At 43.0% G+C, this 22,529-nt stretch overlaps 1 protein-coding gene across 1 annotated transcript in view; it reads left to right on the forward strand.

Moving 5' to 3' along the window:
* The window catches only part of NUDCD1 (NudC domain containing 1), a 373,385-nt gene that overhangs the window by 80,872 nt on the left and 269,984 nt on the right, over positions 1–22,529 (forward strand). The window contains exons 3-4 of the mRNA XM_078686877.1: positions 11,704–11,889; positions 18,623–18,806. Coding sequence (XP_078543003.1) covers positions 11,704–11,889; positions 18,623–18,806 — 370 coding nt within the window. The remainder of the gene's footprint in view (positions 1–11,703; positions 11,890–18,622; positions 18,807–22,529) is intronic.

The following is a 22,529-nucleotide window of genomic DNA, read 5'->3' on the forward strand; positions in this document are numbered from 1 at the left end:
TAGGGGTGTAGTGGAATACATTGGTGAGAGAAGGGATACCCTCCTAGAAATAGCTGGAATTACGTTATCAGCTGGTATTTAAACTGTTTTAATGTCGCTCTTATGTGCTCCTCTTATTTTTAATGTCGTCGTAGGCCAACCCAATATTAGTTGCTGGGGGGAGGGTGGCGGTGTGGGGGGGCGGGGGAGGGAGGAGAGGGGCAGGTGTTCTAATTGGGGAAGGTTCTGATCGGGAATGGGGCTTGACCAATCCTAAATCTAGAACTTGCTGAGAATGCCTGGGCTTTGACTGTTATAAATGGTAGTGTAAGTAGTTGACTGTGATTTCCCAAAAATGTTTTCACATTTCGGGATTCCAATACTGAGAAACCATTTCATCCTAATTGTTGAAATAGGTGGCCATTGACTTGATGGTGAAAGTTTTTTTCTCTCCTTGTCCAGGTTATTAGAGAATGCAGCGTGCACCGTATTCATATATTTTTAGTTTTTTTTTATTTGGCCCTCTACACAATCATGATAAAAGTGACAAACCTAAAAATAGCTATAAGAATAAATAACCTCTCACTGGCAGAGGAATGAATGAGTGCCCTCGTGCATTTTGGAAGAAAATAAAGGGCTCCAAACGACATGGGCATTAGAAGGAAGATTATGAATGACCATTGGGGAGGGTGGTGCACGCTTTCAGAGCTTTGAGACTGAATCAGATGTTGAACAGCGGTGGACCTGGAGCACTGGCCAGGAGGGCCGAGTACATCGTTTTAATTTAAAGCAGAAAAGACCGGCAGCAACCCATCCTATTCTGAAGCAGAAGTGAAGCGAGATGCTTGGGGATGTTAAAAAGGAAACACCACAGTATTTTGGATCAAGTTAAAGGGCCACAGAGTTTACAGATGAAGTCTTGGCAAATAGACTGAGCTAACTTAGCATTATCCAGTGGAGTGGATCTGTGTAATGATTCAAAGCACACAAACCAATACAAGGCTGAGCACGGAGAGGCATGCCCAGAAACAGTAAGGAACAGAAGTGCCCGAAGATGCGCATACAAACATAAACACAGCATGTGGCGAAGCACTCAGCCTTGTCAATACCATAAGCGTGTTACATCATCTATCCCTTAACAAGGAAAACAAAAACACGCTCATAAAAACATACTAGTTACGGAAGCAATCACTGCATATAGAAGTCCCTGAGCTGGGATGTCAGTTGTGTGCCTCGAACCAGTCTTCCCCCTTTGTTCTGTGAGAAAGTGGGCTCATGATTGTCCACAGTCGTTGGCTCATGGTGGTACACAGCTGCTGATGAAACGGATCCACTACCTAGTGTTCTTGGCTGAAAAACAACATCTATACCTGAGGAACTGGCAGAAGAAGCATCCCTGCCCGTCCACCAAGAACCATCCAGAGAGGTAGATGGAGTACTAGACTGCTTTTTAAGTAAGATGTCCGCTTGTTATTGTGGGATTTTCACCAGATGTCTTTTACTCTACCATCCTTTTCCATCAATTAAAAACAGCACCTTTAGACACCTGAAACTCCCCTGGCAGGAGACAAGAACTTGACTCTCCTTTGCGTTCTTTATATGGTTTCCTCATAAGCCCCCAATCATTGAGTTTGAGAACTATCTCCTTCACATTTCTTTTACTGTCAGATATTTGTTTAGCACGACTCTGGTAAGACACAGGTGAAGATTTGGGTGTTAATCAGTCAGGACATAAATTTGACCTGGGAATGCATTTCAGTATGAATGGAGACACACCAGCGGTGCTATGAGGTGTGTCAGAGTATGCCCATAACATTTGGCTCGAAAACATTTCCACCTCCAAACTACTGGCAATGGCAGTCTGTATACCCTCTTTCACAAATTCTGTTGACTCTTTCCACAAGGCCATTAGAAGTTGGGGAATACAAAGCCATTCGTAAATGTGATCTGATTTGCATCAATGAATTCCTTCATGACTCCGGATGTAAATGGAGTTCCATTATCTGTAACAATTACAGAGTGAACACCTTCTGTATGAAATATTCTTTTGAGAAACGTGATATCAGTAGACGTGGGAGAGTCAGTAAAGTCAAAGTACACCCATTTAGAGTAACAATCAACTAGTAGTAGAGGATACATCTGTTCTGAGGGTAGCACATTAAAGGGGGCAGCAAAACCTAAGGCTGCTTTATCACATGGACGCTCAGGTAGTTCAGTGACATGTAGGGGTGACTCATGTTTTCCAATGCTTGTCAGAGTTATGGCAAACACTGAAAGAATCAATCCACCTTACCACCTGGTCATCCATGGAGGGCCACCTAAAAAAATTCTTAGGATTCTTACACATGGCACTCACCCCTAAATGACCCTCATGAGCAAACCCAATGAGTGTGCCACAAATGGAAACCGGGAACACAAAAATCATTACGCATCAACAAGCCATTGACCATGGACATCTCTACACAAACTTTAGTGTAAGGTATAATGTCCAAAGCCAAATTCCTCTCCTCTGGCCATCCCTTACTAATATACTCAAGAATTGTCTGAAGCACAAAATCGGAAGCCAGGGCTTTCATCCATTCTGTTTTTAGAAAGTGTTCCTTTATCATTCAGCAGATTATCCTGCCCCAATCTTCATTGACTACTTGAGCCCATATGAATGTTGTCCCTTTCTTGAATAAGGCACGCAGGGATTGTGCAACAAACACATACCAATCGATGAACTTGTATTCATATTAGCTCAAGAATGAGTGAAGTCCATCATTATGTTTTGGAGGAGGTGCTTCCTGAATGGCTTGAACCAAAGAGAACTTAGGTTTGATACCCTCAGCAGAAATGCGACGCCCTAAGTAATCTTACTCTTGCACTAGGAGTTTGCACTTATCAGCCCTGAGGGCAACCCTAAATTCTTTTAAAATGTTGAGTACCCAGTTATCATAAATGAAATGATCTTTAACTGACTCAGCAAAGATCAATACGACATCCTGGAAAGCCTGAACCCCAGCCACCTCACTTAACACAACATCCATAAATCTTTGAAAAACTCTAGCGGCTGAAGCTAGGCCAAAAGGTTGATGCAATAATCGAAACGCCCCCAAAAGTATGACAAATGTGGTGAGCTCTTGAGACTCTGGCTAGGAGAATTTGGTGGTAGGCCAAATGTAGGTTAATCAAAGTAAAATATTTGGCTTTATCAATATTAGTCAACAAGACCTGGATCTTGGGGAGGGGATGGTAATCAATAATTATATTTTTGTTTAAGGTGCGCAAATTAACCTGCATCGTAATTTATTTGGGACTCTTCTGTACTATAACAATGGGACCTACCCAATCAGCAGACTCAAAATTGGTTTTAATCAGAGAATGAAAGGCAGAAGCCACGCCAACACCCCCAGAAGCCAACTTTGGTTTCTAGACTGGTTATTAAAGAATCAATTGCTGCAATAGGCGTTTCTGCTACTGGTATGAACATTAGCCCTAAGCTATGCTAAATAGATCCATTCCACCAAATTCCTGCCTTTAACCGCCACATAAAATTAGGTAGTGGTCATTCTACCTAACCAAATCAAAGAATCCGTAATGAAACCTTAAAGATTAATATGCTGTTTCCCAAAAGCCTTAGGAGAAATGTCTGCCTGTTCTAGAGTGAAGCTCTCCCCCAATGATGGAAAGAGACACATCAGATATTATGGTGATATTGGCATCCGAATTAGCCATCCTCTCAATACTTTTATTTCCAATGGACACCTCACACCTGGGTCCAGCAATTTTGTTTGAAGAGTTAAACATGACAGATACATCCCATTGCAGATCATTTCGAATATTGAGAACAACCTCCGAAAAATTAGAAACACATTCATCCACAGACCGATAAATACTACTGATCTTGACAGAGGGTTTCCCCCCCTCTGCAAACACTCTAAAAATGACCCAGTGTTTTACACTTAATACATCACTTACCTAACGCTGGCCAATTATTATTATAGACCAAATGCATTTTAGAGCCACAGCTAACCAAAAGCTTTGGCTCCTTTTTTTGCACATTTTTCCAAAACTTCTTAATATACAAAGCATTAACAGTTGTATCTTATAAGTTTGCTTGACAAAACAAGGATCTCAACCAAAGAAGGATCCCTGCAACTTAATCAATGCTCCTGTATTTTTTTTAGCATAACAAGCAAGAACAAATGTATCCCTCCGATGGATGTCTAATGATGCACCAATATTGCACATAGAGGCTAGTAATCGTAATGCAGGAATACATTCCTCTACAGACTCATCTATAAGTTATTTTTTTTTTAAGAAATGAAACCTCTCAGGGAGCAGACTTAGTTGTTCCGCTGACTTCTTTTAATTGCTTCTAAATATTCATTCTAACCTTCACCCTCCCCACTGGGTGCTGTCACTATAGGCAGATCGTCAAAAAGCTGCTGCCCTTCCAAGATGACTAAATAATAAGGCCACTCTTCTCTTATGATCAAGCTTGGGAGCATCAATAGCTATGATAAAGGCTTGCCTGGGTTCTGAAGAAAAGGAGGCATCTGAGCTTGACATTGATTAAAAACCATGATGCCCAAAGAAACTAAAAAGGGAACTAGGAACTAAACACCATGCCTGAAATGAAATCTAATTAAAGTAATTACCTTAAACACCTGAATCTCAAAGGTACCTCATATGACAGAAGCTGTCGGTGACAGAACAGAAAAAACATGTAAGAAAATACTAAGCAATTAAAGAACCAATAGTAACACACAGAACAAATACACAGTCAAAAGCTTAAATGCAAACAAACACAAGAAGATGATGGTCGGAGCACTGAAACATTTCAGACACTCACCCCCAGTCACAGATCTGGGTTGAATCCATCATAGTTCTTTAGCTCACTTGCCACTCCAGTTCAGACCCCAGCCATATGCTAAACAAACTTGACCCTGTTGGTCATTGGAACAGTCCAATCCAAACTGTCAAGCCCGGTCTTCCATGGACTGGAAACAGGCACCAAGGGATTGCTTTCAAGGTAGCACCCCTCATCAGCCAGGCTAGCTTGAGTCCTGTGGCAAAGTGAGCAAGGGACACACATCTGGGTATACCCTGCCAACTTAGGACGAACAAAGCAAATACAAGGAGATGAAAGACGGAGCGCTGAAACTTTTCAGACACTCACCCCCAGTCACAGATTTGGGTTGAATCCATCATTGGTCTTTAGCTCACTTCGCCATCTCAGTTCAGACCCAGTTATATGCAAATCAGTGTTGACCCTGTGCTTCATGGGAACAGTCCAGCCCGAACTGCCAAGCCAAGTCTTCCCTGGACCTGAAATAAGCACGCTTTGCAGCTCAAACAGGAAAACAATTAACCAACAGTAGAATATGTTACACCAAGTATAAATCCTATACTCTTCTAGGCGAGCCAATCGCTAAGAAGTACACAGGAACAGTTCCTCGGAATAACTGGAGAAAATAGAGGGGAGGCTCAGCCAAACGGAAAAAGACCAGTCGCTGAAGAAGATTGAAGAGTCCTCGCACCTCAATGTCCAGCAAAACCAATCCAAGCAGACCAACCAAGGAGGCTCCTCCCAGGAGAGACTTCTCCCAGGTTTTGTCATCCTCGGATAATGCAGCCGGAGTCTGCACTGTAAGGAAAGATTGATTGTGCCCGGGAAATCAATAGGCAAATGGTAATAAGAGCAACCGCCCTCCGACACAGAGAATCGGTGTGCGAGAAAGTAATCGAGGCGCTAAATATCTAAACAGCACGAACATTGGGGATTCTGTTACTCCCGTGAGCTTCTCCTTGTCGCCAAATGTAAGGATTCAAAGCACACAGGAAATGTGTGTGGCAATGTAGGCTTACTTACATAAGTAAACTAAAGGAGCCCACGTCCGTGACTGCACGCTGGCAAGAAATCTCCGAGTGACCCACATAGGTCGAGGAGCAGTCCGCATAGCAGCTGGCTCAAACACGGAGCTCCCACAAATAACAACAACAAGGTTGAACAAATACAAGGCTGAGCATGCAGGGGCATGCCCAGAAACAGTGTGAAACAGAAGTGCAGGAAGACGTACAAACGTAAACACGGCACGAGGCAAAGCACGCCGCCACTTCCAGTGATTTCACACACCTGATCAGAAAATACAAAGTTGGTATTTGCTACGCTTTTTAATTAAATCCTTCATCTTGGATTCATCAACTATCAAACTGCACTCAACAATAACATCAAACACCATGGTTCCAGACACATGCAGTTGTTGTTTTAAAAAATGTTAAAACAATTTTTGTAGATCTGAATTTCAAAGAACTGTCGAGCATCATTCATCGTTAGACTTATCATTCATTGATAACCAATGCCAATCGGGCCATGCCAAAGACAGACTGTACAAACATCAATTGGGTATTACATGGCATATAGGTCTACAACGTAAATAACGTAATCATTCAAATAAATATTTCATCTAAGAGGCCATAGAGACAATCGGTTACAGTGCTAGTTTTCATCATGGCAGTTTGTAAACAAGATCATGGTTGTATCAGTTCAGGGGCATAGCTTTGGGGCTTATTTGCGAATGAAGGACTTTATACCTGCAGATCATATGCAAGTTAACACATTTGCAAGTGTTGAGAGGCTTCTCTCTCTCCCGGGTGTCTTGTTTCACTCTGTAGTGGACCCCATGGGCGCTGTGTAAAAGTGTCTTATGCATCTAGTGCTCTCAGTCTTGTCTAAGTCACTTCTAAACTGCAATGGCACCTTTTCTGCCTATTCTACATTTGCCTAGTAACTCATACCAAATCTGCAAGATGACTTTCTTCATGTGTGTTTTCCCTGGTTCAGCTTTCATTAGCCCACTTCTGAACGTCTGTAACCCATCTACAATATTATGTTCTCTAGCGGAATCCTATTGTATTTCTATCCTACTATTAGCCAAACACACTGCCAGTTACACAAATCTGCACAGGGTCTGGTGTCAACAAAAATAGTGAAGAAAGTGACAGAAATAACTGTAAAATGTAAATGGTTGCTTACTTGTAGAATAATGTTATCTGGATTAATAAAAACAAACATATTGCTTATAAATGTATATATGCAATGGGACACCACAGAGGAATATGCAGCAGAAATGGGGTATTTTAAAGAAGACATGGATTTAATCTGTGAAAAGTATGGCATGGATTTGATTATGTTAAGGGGCGATTTCAATCCTAAATTACACCCCAAGAATGTAGACTGCTGGTTTCAAGAAATATTAGAGGCCTATGAGATAACACAAGCGACTTTCCCAGAGTGTATAACAAGTGCTAAGGACACCCAGTTGGGAAACTTTTTGGGAACCAAAAACCTTTTCTGCCTAAATGGAAGATCCTCCTTAGATTACCCAGCAAAAAAAACGTTTAAGCTAGGTACTCAAAACTGCCCAATCGATTATGTGTTCACATCCCCCTGGAGCTTCTAACTAATTACAGGGTTTAGGATTCTAAATTGAGAAGGAAGCAACCACAATATTTTAGTTCTGGAGATCCCTGATGCACATTTAGAACCCCATACCCAAGTTATGGAACAACGGCTGGAATACCCCAGGCGACGTACAACTAGGCTAACCGAAGAATATGTGGCCTGGCTAGTAAAGTTACAACAAAACTTAGATCTGGACACAGTAAGTAGCCAGGATTTAGATTGGTACGTGGGAAAAATCGAGGAGGTAGTCCAAACAATCAGTGAGGGACTGAGAAACAGTCAAATAAATGTTAAAGTGAACCACCAAAAAATGGCGGAGAAACAAGGATGAAGGGAATGTCTGGAAAAGAAAAGAGAAGTGAGGAGAATGGCGCGCCGTAAATTTTTAAAGGGCGGGCAGGGTAGTGGAAATGCCCTCGTGTCTTTAAAAAGAGAATATAATATGTTAATTAGGAGGACAAAAAGAGAACATAAAGAAGGCTGTTGGCTAAAGTTACTTGAGGCAAGGAACCTACGCCAGTTCTGGAAACTAGTTCATTTGGCTGCGGACCGCCAAACAGCCGAAATGAACTGCGTAGTGGAAGAGGCAGCCTGGGAGGAATATATGCAGGACTTGTACAGCCCTGGGAGTAACCGGGAAGGGAATCCACACACAGACTGGAGCAGTCTGGTAGCAGATATAAAACTTGACTTATCGGTTTCTGAAGTTAAAAACACGATAAAGAGCCTGAATTTAACAAAAGCAGCAGGCGCAGATAACCTCCCGGCTCTGATAATTAAAACCCAGACAGATTGGTGGGCTGAATTTTTTGCGAAAATGTTTCGAGTTATTTTAGACACTGGGAGGTTCCCCAACAACTGGTGAGGGGCAATAATAAGGCCCATACATAAGAAGGGTGATATGCACACCCCAAAAAACTACAGATTAATCAATCTGTTAGATATTGGGAAGATGATATTTGCAAAAATAGTGCTAGGCAAACAAAAAAATTGGGTAGAAGTGAATTCAATTGTCCCAGTAGAACAGGGGGGGATTTAAAGAAGGGCACTCTACAGTCGACCATTGCTATACCCTTTGCTTTCCTGTCTATGCGACATGACCGCAGTTGCACCCTCATTCTACTGACCTTACTCCATCACCAAATCCCGCACAGCCAGTCAGGCTAAGCAAACACTCCTGTAAATGATTAAGGAAGCAAAGGAATACAATACAAAAAGTGCCTCTACTAGCAAAGCAGGAACGGCTATCCTCCATCTTTACCAAAACAAAACCAGACCAAGGCCCTCAATGACGGAAGATGAAAACAGACTCATCCTCAAACTCCCAACTACTGGACCAGTCTGCGCAGATCCACCAAGTAGAGGCAGCTGGCCACAGTAGCACCTGCACCCACTTTTGCGCAAACATCGACTCCTTAAATGGGGCATGCCGCAGCAAAACAAGCCTCTTCCCTATACCCTTTGGTCAGAACCGAGACCTCGACACCAGGTAATGCGGGGACTCTAGTCAATTACATGAACAACCCTCGCAAACCCTTAACACCGGGTCATAAATCAATTACAAGACTCCCTGATACCAAGCAGGGGGACCCAAAGCACAATCACCACCACAACAGCCCCTGTGCCCTCGACCCCTCGCCCCCCCCCTTCCCAGGGCCGATTAAGTTGGCCCCGGAATGTCAATCAAGGGAGGCTCATGACATCTTAAACAGGTGTAACCTAATCTTCTTTTTTTCAGTCGATTCCGAATCTAAAGGATATACCATCAGCAAACATTTTGGCAATCAAATTTCTAGAACCGCAACGAGTACAAGAGCCAGAAGCTACCCAGGTCTCCTTCATTTTGCCTCATGGGTAGGAAAAATTATGACCAACCAATCGTTCTTTGAAAGCTGGGGTATAAAAATCGAACGAGCATGGACCAAGGGATATCCAACAGCCTTCCTGCACCAGCTCCCCCAGCCAACCAACTCAATCTTAAAAAGTGCCCAGGGCTGTCAAAGCCCAAAAATCACCACTGCTTTACCCGCACTGTTCTCCGTGGGACGTGACCACCAAGGAATGAAACCCGGTCCCGAGGACCTGAACGTAGCAGGGCAATGCCTTTCAACCACCCTACAAACTAGATCAGGCATCTGACAAACCACTACAACTATCGATAGGCAACGACCGTGTATAGCAAATTTCACTCTAAGCTTTTGGAACATCCAAGGGCTCCAACAAAAAATTGACAACGAATCCCTGACACCTTGGAAGGGCTTGGATCTGTTATTACTACAAGAAACCTGGGCCCAATCAACTGTCCCTTTAACAGGCTTTGTAGAGTTCCAAAAACCTGCAATAAAAACCAGCACTTACGCCCTTTCGATGGGTGGCCTTTTGCATCTATGTCTGATCATCATTACAATATACAGCAGAAGAAATCAAACTCAAAGCCCCTAGGGCCCAAGCACTCCATCGAAATATTCTTGACCGCCGTAAAGCCCTACTGCTTCTGGTAGTCAATGTCGACATCATCCCCTGCAAATCAAGGAAGAAAGAGGCACTGAAAGACCTCACGCTAATGCTAACTAATCTTAATTTAGAACATCTATCTGCAAACATCATACTAACCGGTGACTTCAACACAAATCTTTTCGGGCGATTGGTTGCAAGACCAGCATCCTGGACACTGAGTATGACCTGCCTATGCAAAACCTTCCCCCAGCCCACGGTGGAATGCCACTGCAGAAAGCTTCCTAAATGAATGCTGTGCTCTAGGTCTGAGGTTTAACAATGGCTGCTTTCACTGCGACTCCCCGCCAGGTTGGACTAGAACCGTAACTAAGTCCATCTTTTACATAGACTTTAGTCTGTGCTTAGCTGGCCTTTTAAGTACATTGGAGATTTCTTCCTAGGCGAGTGCTTGGAAAGCGACCATCGGCCACAGCTCATCAACTTCATCCCCTTCCCCGTGAATACTCCACATCTGGTCGGAACATGTGATGAATCTGTTGGATGTAATGCTCCGTGGTATCTATACCTCGAGAGATCTGTCTCACTAGTACTGAGTGCTTGGCAATATAATGTAAGTAATATACTTTTATCATCCTTGGATCATTCCCAAATATTGTTTGTTTGTTTGTGAATAAATAAATACATTTAAAAAATGCTATTGCAACAGGTTGAAACGTGTTACTCGCCGCTTTGTTGGGGTAAGGCAGGGCTACGCTCAGTTCACACTCCCGAGAAAAGATAGAGGTTTCTGTTCACAGGTCCTGGACAGGTCCCAAAGATCATTTCTATCTCTTGGGGGTCATCTAGTTGGATTTGTTCAAGTTCTTTTAACCTCTTTTCAGTAAGGAGATCACTCCATGCCCAATTCCAAGTGTGTAGAAGGAGGCCAGTATCTTACTTGTTAATAGTTGGTGGTCCTCAGGTCCCCAGAGAATGTGTATTGTCCTCTCTAGGTGCACATGCAGATGCTAGACAGTAAGTACTCTTACACCCTCATGCATGCAGCATAGTGCCAAAGTAATGTTGTTGCCAAAAGACTGTCCCAGTGCACCATTGAGCCAAATCGGATAAAAGCAACATGAATTCACACACAACATCACAGCATAAACAGCGCTGTCAGCCGACCAAAGCTGAGGAAAATGGATAAGCCATTTAGCAAACTCATTCGTGCTTATGAGACACTGCAAATATTTTAGAAGCTCAAACTCATTTTTCCTTTCTGGTAACCCACACAAACTACTAATAAACTAGTCCGTTAAAAAAACTCCCTACTAATCACTGTGAAGTAGGCACAATTTTTTGATGGTGCTCCCAGGTCCACTTGGAGGACCCCCAGAGACCGAACACACTATGTCGTCTTAAAGATGGTTGTGATGCACTGACCGATAATGCAGCATAAATGTATCATTTTTACTTAGAGGTGCATTTTGGGATATGTACTCTTGGATTGCTTTGCCCTGGTACACAGAAGCCACACTGGTGTCTTTGTGTGCCAATGCGTTCAAGCATTTCATGGTCCCCGACCCCCTCCTCGTTCCCTCCTCCCGGAATGAGGTTGAGCCCAAGACACTGTGCACTCATCGAGCTATCTCTGGAATTCCCCACCTCAATGATGCTCAGCACACTGGGTCCTCTGAACATTTATGTTGGCCTATGCTTTTTTTATGTGATTTCTGCTTAAATCTGTTGTAAAGCGCTCCAATACCCTCGGGTCTAGCCCGCGCTATATAAAACTTCTTAATAAATAATAACTAAAAAAAAATTACGTTTCCCCACAGGAGACCACCTTGGGAAAACCGAACGAGGTTTTCAGGTTACCCACAGATGTGACTGCATGTGATACTCGCCTCTGTGCTTCAATGCATTTCCCATCTTCTTCTTGGGCCACTCTTTCTGATGGAGCGGGCAGGCTTTACCTGATCAGAACAGGCAGTCGGGAAACCAGTTCACTTGAAAAGTGGGAGGTGAGTTTTTATGTTTGTTCTTAAACAACTTGTTCAAATCGCCTTCTGTGATAGCAAAAAATAGTACTTGTTATCGTATATCGGTTTTATACTTTGTTATTCGTTTAAACCATTAATACTCTTGTCTTTTTGTAAGTGCAAATGTGCCAGTATTTGCCCTTACCGTTTGTTCCCATTGTCTATTTCCAATGTCCAATTCTTTCTCTCCCTTGTACAAGACTTCTTTTAATGGGGGTGGAAATGTTTTTGCTGTGCTTCATAAATCGAGGTCAAATATCTGGCAATGTCATCTGGCAATGTCTTCTGACAAATTGCTGCTTATTCTTATAACATGGTGATTGGTGTTTACTTTTCTTTCTCTGACTGCAAAATGAGAGGATTTTGTAAAGTAAGGTTTTTATAATGTTGGTGGGGTACCAAGAGTGTCAAAGGAAAGGCTGTAGGGTGTCGTTTTGTTTGTAATACACAACAAAATGTAAATACCTGCAAATTAACTGTATACTTTTCAGTATATATCAGCAGTTAGGAAAGCTAAAATGAAGGACATTTCAAATCAAGACACTTTACTTGGTAATACACAAATGAAAAATATTCAGTGAAACCCGATTTTTACACATTCTCATTTGTGTGCTATGTACTTGATTCAGAAAAACTGTATGTCTGTATAAATTGAGTTGTCATTTCAATGGAAAATGTGCTGTTTGTAACTGACAGTGCGGTACCGCACGATGATTTAGTAATATATTAGCCACGGCGTGTTCCAGAATGCACCACCAGCTACATACTACACCGTTACCATTTTCCTTCTGAATAGACTTGCTACACTTTGAATGAAACCAGGATTTTTCTCAATCCCTATGACTTTAGTGATGTAATATTGATGTCAGCCTCCCCACTCTGAAAGTTCTTCTAAGACCACTGGTGGGAGGGTGCTGAAATATGTCCTGAAGTCCAGTTTAAAAAAAGACCCTTGCAAGCCTTCCCAAGCAAATCTCTGGATGAATCTTCCAGTGTTGTTTGCTGCTATTTTGTACTTAACAAAGACATTTCAACAGAGACGGCACTCACTATATATGATCATACACATTCATCCCACTTGTGTATGACTTTCACATATAAACTGAGAAATATGGATGTTGCCTAACTGTCAGAGCTGCTGAAGCTGAATTTGTTAAAAAAACAAATGATGTACGGAATGCTGAACAATGTCAAACACTCACCATCAGTACAGAGATCTGGGCCTAAATCCTTCATTTTTTATCACCACACCATTCCTGTTTGGGCCCAGCCATATGCAAATTAGTCTTGACCCTGCTCTCCATTGGAACAGTCCAGCCTGAGCTGCCAGTCCAAGCACTCCCTGGACTGCAAACACGCTTCCTGGGGCCGATTTTGGGGTTATCACACCATATTTGCCAGGATAGCTTGACTCCAGTGGCATGGGGAGTATGGGACCCATGTTTGGACATACCCGTCCCACTTCGTTCGACAAATGAAAAAAGAATAAATGATATGTGGAATGCAGATGTAAGTGGGAAGGGAATATACCCAGAAGTGAATCCCGTGCTCACTGTGCCACTGTATTCAAGCTAGCCTGGTGGATGAGGGGTGATACCCCAAAACCTGTCCCAGGATGCTTGTTTCCGGTCCAGGGAGGACTTTGATTGGCTGGACTAGTCCCAGGGGTATCAGGGTTAAGACTGATTTGCATATGGCTGGGTCAAAACTGGGGTGGCATGGTGTGCAAAAGCAGATTGATTTAACCCAGATCTGTGACGGGGGGGTGAATATTAAAGCCTTACCCAATACTCTACTGCAGAAGTGGTTTTTCAAATTCGCTAAAATTGCTCATATCCGCACCAAGATTTTTCAGAGCCTTGTGATTTTAGTGAATAGATGCCATGTGCCAGCACCCCACTTTGAAAATTGTTCCTGCTCCAGTGCAGTTAACGATAAACAGATCAATGCCACAGCCCGATAAAGACATATTGAAAGGTGTGGTCAAGCTTGTGACATTTACAAACAATTACCGTTTGTGAGGAATGCAAAGAATTGTAAAATATATTTTATTTTGGTTATTCACAGCATTTTGAAAGCATGTCTACACTCCTCTGTATAGCCGCTCATGCAGAGTGTCTAAATATGTGGGAGTCATATGCTCCCAGGAGATTGTGCTTGCTACTAGGCTTGTGTTCAGATATTTCGCAGTGCATACAACTTGTATTTTTAAGAAATGTTGGTTCTTTATGTTCCACTGCGCATACTCTGCGTGTGAGGGTGTACAAATGAACATTTGTATACCATCTACAAATCCAAGCACTTGGGATAATGGTGCAATGGAATTGAATTGAATGTAGGTATCATCCAATTCTTCAGGGGTATGTGGAAAGGAAATGTGAGAATATATTCTTGCCAAAATTGCGCGAACATTTTCCTACAATTCGCGCATAGCGTACTTTCAAATATCCCTCCAGCAAAAGTGACAGTGGTGTTGAGAGCTGCCAGAAGCTAACGGGTGTCGGCTACAAAATACCTGAATATGGGTAGGTATAGTTACACTACATTGTGTAGGCCTACTTAAAACTAGTTTTAAATCATTAATTAAATGAAGAATAAATTGTTTTGTAAGTTCGAATCTGGTATAAACCTCCTTTATCAGTTTGGTCAAACAAAGTAATCCTCTTCCCGAATATTCTTTCTCTCTTACTTTTACTCATCTGTTGAGCTCTAAGAATCCTGAGTCTCCTCACTACAGAATATAGTGCAGCAATTGCACAAGATTGCACAGCATTTTGGAACCCATTTCATCCTTTCCCGATGGTTATCACCCTTTGAAATCTGTGGTATTTTGCAAACACCGTGTTGTACCAAATGTCCTATTGGCGAATGTTTTGTACATAGAAATAATATTTGGAAATTGTACTTAGAGGTTCATTAGTTCCTATTGCTAAAATAGGAACTTGCAAACCTTCCAGTGCCGTATGCTGTTTTAAGAAGCACTACGTTTGTGAGACTTTGTACATCGTGATCAACCTATTTAGCAGTCGCTAACCAGTTTGCACTGGTTAATGAATAACAATTCTTTTGTTAATCAGGCACCCCTAAGTTTAAAAATTGAGCACTTAATTTGGCCAAATGGAGAGACTAAGATTAAAAACATGTTTCCTGGCTTTACAGTTTCCAACAAGACCATAACTGGAGTAGCAATTATTCTGATAGCAATGACAAGGGACTACCCTTTCAGGGAAATGTTACTGTGTTATGGGCTTTCTACAGCTTTAGGGGGCAATGTTTATTTCCATTATATTTAGGTGAGATGGTAAAGCTGAGTTTAGATGCCAAGTATCCTGATTACATGGCTATAACAACCATACTGGCTCACATATAGGTCTGTTTGCCACCCTCTACCCTATCCACTGGTGACTTTCCCACCTTGTTACGGGCCCTGTTAAGGTTTTTTTAATGGCACTCACTACCTGTATTGAGCCTCATTATAAGTTCCTTCAAAATGTTCATGTACTGGGAAAAAAGCATGAGTAGATTGTGAAACCCTTTCTTTGGGCCCTGTGGAAGTAGGTGGCTGTTGGGCAGTACCAGTGATGGATACTGATATCTACTGTTGGGTAAGATGTGTACCCCTGCCCGAGTGCCTAACTGGTCTGTTGTCTGGATCCATAATGCAGAATTTTTTGTCAAAGGTGAACACGTATCATGCATGTGTGCCGTTCCATAGGCTGGTCTCATGGATTGTGGTCTTGTTGGATTGGATGGGGCACCCAAAGCACTACCCTCATGGTGAAGGAAGGCTACTCCTTCATCACGAGTGCAGTGGTGGCGGCATACCTGGTAATAAGTAGTAGCGAACAGGACCTTTTTACCCTATGTCACGGGAGTGAGGCTTACAGGCTCACTCACCTTTTTAAAGGTTCCGCTGCTGTGTGCTTAACTCCCCTTTGGCTTACATCAGGTAGATGTGGGATGCTGCTCCTCACAGGAGTAATGACTATGCATTGGTTGTATGTGTACCTTGTAAGGGTACGATACAAGGATGGATCAGTACTGTGCAGTGCATGTGTGGCTAGTACATGTACTCAGTGTATTTATGCTTGAGAGGAATACATTACATGATAGACGTGGTGCTGTGCAGTGCGTGCTTGCGTGAGGTACACTACATAAGGGGTGAAGTGTTGTGCAGCAGCACACAGTGTGTGCTGGCAGTGTGTGTATTAAAATAGCACACTCTGATTAAAGATAGAAAAGCTTCAGTATTGGACAGTATGCACAGAATGAGTGTGTGTTGAAGGCATGTGTACATTTAAGGGTACAAAGCATAGAGGTATAGGTGCTGGGCAGTAAGGGCCTGATTAAGAGTTTGGTGGTGCGACGTCGGGTCCTCCCTGCCGCTACACTGCCAAACTCATGGTTGGCCCACCCACCAGATTACGAGTGATTCTCGCGTCTGGCAGGCTTTTTTTCTTTACGCTTTCACAGCGGTCCCCTAAAAATGGGCACAGTAATGAAAACGCCAAAAACAGTTCATGTAAACATGGACTAAAAAGTCCATGCCATGCAGGAACTGGGGTGCATCCATACAGGGAGCCACATGTGCCCCCATGCATGCACTCCATGTTGCAGAGGCTGTATCCTCTCCGCCAGAGTTTTCATGGTGGAGGAACCACCATAAAAACTGAGGTGGAGAGGAAACTTGTAACCTACTCAGCTGGTCAGCGGCAGTCCCGCTAAGCATATTGCGGCCTCCTGACCGCAGTAGTACCGCCAGAGAACAGCAGTTCACTGGCGGCTGTGGAGGGGCAATTGCGGTCAGACTGCCGTAATTGTATTGCCACGCCCCCAAAAGTCTAGCAGTCCGATTTATAATTTGGCCCTAAGTGTGCTGTGAGTGCACTCTGAGAAAATATGTCTGCACGGATGCATTGCACTGAAGACCCTAGTTTTTATTTTGTGCGAAGCCCAGAGCTGCCTGGTGAAGACTTCAGGGGAAGAGGAATCCCCCAGGCAGATTTGTGAAGTGCTGCAGTCCTGTGAGCTGGGTGGGGACACACTGGAGACAAAAGGAAGAAACTTCTTTACATATCACAAGACTTCTCTTTGATTCAGTAATCGGTCACAAGGGAGTGGCCTGGATACATCGCTGGAAGGGGGATGGGGCTAATAAGGGAATCATAGAGAGTAGGGCAGGTGGCCTGGAATTAATCTTTTGACATGCATATCACTGTGGCTGGCATCCAGGTTTGAACTCCGGTTACTCCCATCAATTGTGTTGTAGGTCAAATGTGCTTCGAATCCATGTCTGCTGAGACAGACATCTGTCATGAAGATGAAAAGGAGAAGTGCCCACTTCAAAAGAAGCCCAACCCCAACATATAACTTAAAATACTCAAACCCTAAATCCAATTTGGTGTCTGGAAAAGGAACATAACACAGGAAGGTTGAGTGCCCAAAAATATGTCTTCTGGCTAGAAGGGCAAGCTCTGCAATACTTCTGCCGGTGACCAGGACTGGGGGGGGTCAAGACCTGCTAGTCTTCATCCTCGGTGAGGGAAATAACCCTGGGAAACCAAGACCACCTGCCCTGGTGCACCAGCACCTGCCTGCTTAAATGCCAAGACCAGAGTGCCCTGTTAGGAAGAGTAGAGCATTGTAGAAAGCAAGGTCCCGTGGGGATCTCTACGGTGAGGAATCCTTGTGCAAGCTGTGAGGATTCAGCTGTGCACAATTTTGGCTTGCTGCCCTTGTGCTGTATCGTTTTTGGCGACTCGTGTGTGTCAGGAGAGAGTCAACGTAGACTGAGCCCTGTGTTGAGCTCCGTGCGGATCTTGCTAAGACTGTACCGCATCGCTGACGCACGTATGGCTCGTATGTCAAAGGGGGACACTGATAAAGTATCATATCCAGGAAGGCCAAGACTTGTGGGCCGTGATTTTAGGGCTGAAAGAGCATGCTCCCATCTCCCCACATACAGCAACAACCCCATATGCCAGGATGGCGCTGCCGGTACCAATGTTGCCAAAGGATTTAGGCTGCCGCACAAAGGAGAGACACAGGCTCTGACTTGGTGGTTGGACCTGCACTGCGAGTCAACTCCCCCTGACTCACAGTGGAGGTAAGCCAGGGTGACCATGAACGATGCTGCATCTCCTCTGGATCCAGTCGGGAACTGAAGAAAGGAGTCCCTTCACTACAGAGCAAAGTCACCTTACCGCGTCTGCACAAGCGGGGAGCTGCTCCAACATCTGAGAGATCTCTAGCAGCGCCTACCAGGAGAAAGAGCCTGCGTTGCCAGGTGTTGCCTGGGAAGCGAGCAGGACTCGCAGGTGCGTTGAAGGCGCCTGCATCCATCATAGCTAAACTCTTCCGTGCTGTGAGAGCAGGTAAGCCCTGAACTGGGCCAGTTGAGCCCTGAGGGACTCTCTTCTAACAGTGCCTACATGTGCAGTGTCCTGCAAAGTGATAATGTAAAGTTGGTCACCCTACGCTACAGGTAATATTGAGGCTGCTCCCTCCCACCACTATCCCTAAATCATACTGTACATAACTCGGGTCGCCATTTGTAGTGTTTTCTCTATTTCCTGTGATATCTAGTCTGTTTGGTGTATGTTTTTTTTTTTTAATCACCTCTACTTATGTAAATCGGAAATCTCCAAAAACAAATGCTGTAGGCAAGAAACAGTACAGTCTGACTTTGTTGCTTTTTGTTTCTGTCCCTCTGCAGATCATGTTTAATCAAGAACTTGGCGACCCTTTTATTGTTGTACACAGTGTCTCTTTTATGAAATCGGACTGTCATACAGTAGAGGTCCTTCTGCTTCGAATTGAAAAAGATGAGTCGGATTTGGAAGGAAGTGGATTTCATGTTGCATTGGAATGGGTTACAATCGCGCATGCTAATAATTCCGGTAAGAGTGTTTTTTCTGAACGCTATAGATTTTGACTATGCATGAAAGTGCAATGGAAATGTAACCATACCGCCGCCTGCGCAATTTGCGTGTGGTATGTATTTATAGGTTATGTAGTGATCCCCAAGGACCTTGTCTTTTTGTGATCGGAGCAGTCCGGTCTAATAGAACTATACAATGATTCCAGTTTTTATTAGTCGGCATCAGTGCTTGACAATTGAATAATGATATGTCTGAGGACACTATGATGTTCTGAAATTGGAATGCTCTATTTACCACCCCCAACAATAACACTGTTTTACATGTTTATATTGTCATGCTTAAACATGTATGTAATTTACCCAAATATTGTAAGTGAATAGATGTTATTGATTGTCCAGCACACTCCGGTCTCATTAGCTCTCATTAATTGAAAGGAAGACTATTATTGTGGGTGTGGGGTGTCCAGAATTTTGAGACACCCTTAACTGCTACCTTAATCAGAATGCCCATATTTACTGGATGGAAGACTGTGTTAAAACCCTGTTTCACGAGTCCATGTGTCCCCACGTTAAGACACCGCCCAATGCATCAACATATCAGAGTGACATCAATTGAGTAAATGGGCCCGCTGCATAACTGAGTTCTAGACCATTAGAACGTTTAAGAGTTGTAATACACAATTCAGACCGAAAGTGGTACAGAGTAAATGTCTTGAAGGCTCTAATTAAAAAGATAATGCAAATTCAGAAATCATTTTAATTCCCAAGTGGGCACCAACATTGTGAGAGTTGTGAAAACAGACCGCATCACTATTAGAACAGGAAAGTCGTCGGGCTTACACACAAAATCAAGAGGTTTTATACTTTCTTTTGCATATAAAATTGACAGAACTACCGAATCACTGTGGTGTAAGCAAATGCATCTTTGAATCACCAAATCAGAACACTTGAAAAAGTAAGCATCATTGCCTTTCCACCTGAGCACTATCCCACTACTTGAATAATTATTCTGCACCCTCTATTCTAAATTCATCCAGAGATTGCAGAGCTAAGTACATACATGAACCACAGAGTTTTACATGAATGTCCAGGACACAGTAAACAAACGCAAGACTTTTGAGGTTATAGTTGCAGTTTGACTGAGACGGAAAAAGTTAATTGAGAGCAATATAACAATAACAATGGAAATAAACCAGTGTATATCGGGTTGAGTGGGTGCTGCAGAAATTGCGAGGAGAACTGAAGTCTGTGGGGAAGAGATGACCAACAGGGATTACTACCATTATGAACAAGATGGAGGTTTATACCTCAACTGAGGCCTGGTCAATCAGCATCAGAAAAACACGCTTTTATACATCGTAGAGAATTAGTTTCAAAACGCACAGTACTATAATCTGTGTATTCATGGTTGTAAACCTGTGAAAATACATTCTGCACATTATTCACGATGCACACAAATATAAATGCATACAATTTAGGACATTATCAAAATGGAATGTGGATGTTTTTGATCTCATTCAGTCTCCCAAGGGAAGACGGATGACAGTAGCGTGGTGGTTAAACATTCCAGTGACTAGAATCTAATAGAAGTCTTGATTTCCACTTCTGCCCCTAATCATCTGGTTAAAGACGTTGGCCAGCTCTGCTCTTTTGGTTAGTTCTGCAAGGACCCAAATGTCCACTTGGCTGTAACCTGCCTTCTTATATTTATAAGACCAATGCTGAACAAATATACACGGTCCACAATGACCATCTTTGAATGAGTGTAAACCTTGATGCTAGTGTAGAGAGTAGGAGTGCAGTAGACCTGTAAGAATGATCGTTATATAAGGAACCTGCATTACATACAGAGTAATGTCAAAATTCACCAGGAGTGTCTGTATAAAGGTAGTTGTTGTAGCTGATACAGACTGGTTGGAGCACAATCCAATTATTTTATATTGATGTACAAATAATTGAATTGAAACAGGAGGCAAGCTAAGCGGAAAAAGCTTGTTTTTTTCCCAACAAAGACCTATTTGAGCTGGAAGAGTTATAGACTATGATATATTAGAATAAGTAGACAACATGCTTCTTAAGTTTTACAAAAAATCAGATAAGCCCAATAGAGTTGAGCAGGTTCTGGGAAAAATGATTTCCCTGTTCCAAGCTGGGTGATTAGAATGCAGTAACAGCAATACGGCTAGGTACTATGCCTGTAAACCAGTGTAATCGATCAACAGTACAAATAATTGTCTGCCATGTATCTCATGGTTCATAAGTCACATCTATGAAAGTATGAAGTAAATCATAACAGAAATCGGTTCCTAAGTGTAGTTGGTCAGCATACTTGGTAATAGCAATAGGGAACAAAATAATAAAGTATAGAATGGGTACATTTATCTGTTGAGCTGTATTCCTCCCCAAAACATAGTGTCAAGGTTTTGAAAACCACCACCACTTGGGTTATTTGGGAAAGGCTCTGTGACTTGATCTGACAGATTACATGTTGGCCAATCCACCTAAGCAGAGGGAAATTGATGAGCTGATGTGGGAGTTGAAACAGGACTATAAGTGATCCCAAGACCAGAGACAGGTGGTTCTCTGGGAGTACAGGTGTGGGCAAGCAACTGTAAAGAGATCCTCGGCCCTTGTGTGCATGACTACCAGCCTGGTAGAACTACAAGTGCTTAAGCATGGGTGTACTAATGAGAAGTGTCGGTAGGAAGATCATCAAGACTGAGCTGATGAATGGGAAGTGACCATTTCTCCATTTACAGACTTCTCCACAGGCGGGAGACATGCCTTGCACCCTTGGGCAACCGCGCAAATTGGTAATGTATTAATAGCTACACGTCTACTTTCATTACTGTGATAGATCAGCATTTTGCATGGTCAGCCCCACAGGTGAAGGCGCTCATGCTGGTATGGGACTGTACTCGCTGCAAAGCGTGCAGCTCTGCAGATAGATAAAAAAGAAAAAGAAAAGAAAAAATGAACCAAAGTGCAGAAATGCAGAGCAAGCCCCATGCACTTCGGCACCATAACGGCCCGTCTTCTGGGAGAATGATCTCTATTACTCACTCAGTCAAGTGGAGGCATCATCTTCAGATCTGCAGTTTGTGCAAAGATGATGCGCTCCTCTATAAACACACCTAAATCTTGTAGAATGCTATCATTATTAACAGCCTTCCAGTTGGCTTACTACCAATACCTTAAATGTTAGCAGCTGCGCACGTAAGATTACGAAGGGAGTCTGAGGTATGGCTACTCACTTTTGCCTCTTAGCCTGAATGAGTCAAGGCCTGGGCACGAGGCGGGCAAGCACCAAGACCCAAGCAATCTGCATGAACCTGTGAACACTCTTTTCTGAGGGTTTCTTAGCGTGATACCCGCAGCCCTGGCTTTAACTCTTTCTTCTGATGCCGTCAGCTCTCACTTTAGACCGTCTTCTGATGCCTTCTGCTCTCCCTTTAGCTTGTCTTTACCTCCTGTATCCTTTGGACTTGACCCTGTTCTAATATTGGTGAATGTGAAATCAGACGGGCTTCACCAACCCTCCCCTGCACACACTCCGTGCACCCCATACAGTGTTAGGAGATTTTTTTTTTTTACCTTCATCTAAAATCATTTTTACGCTGCGGATAAATAATTCATAACCTTTACACATTATGTAAATTGCTTGTAAAGGTAGAAAGAACTTCGCTGGCTTCCAAGTACATTTCAAAGCTGTGGGACAGAAACTAATTCGGAATTTTTATTC

Source organism: Lissotriton helveticus, chromosome 4_1 (assembly GCF_964261635.1).
Source record: "Lissotriton helveticus chromosome 4_1, aLisHel1.1, whole genome shotgun sequence".
Lineage (NCBI taxonomy): Eukaryota > Metazoa > Chordata > Amphibia > Caudata > Salamandridae > Lissotriton > Lissotriton helveticus.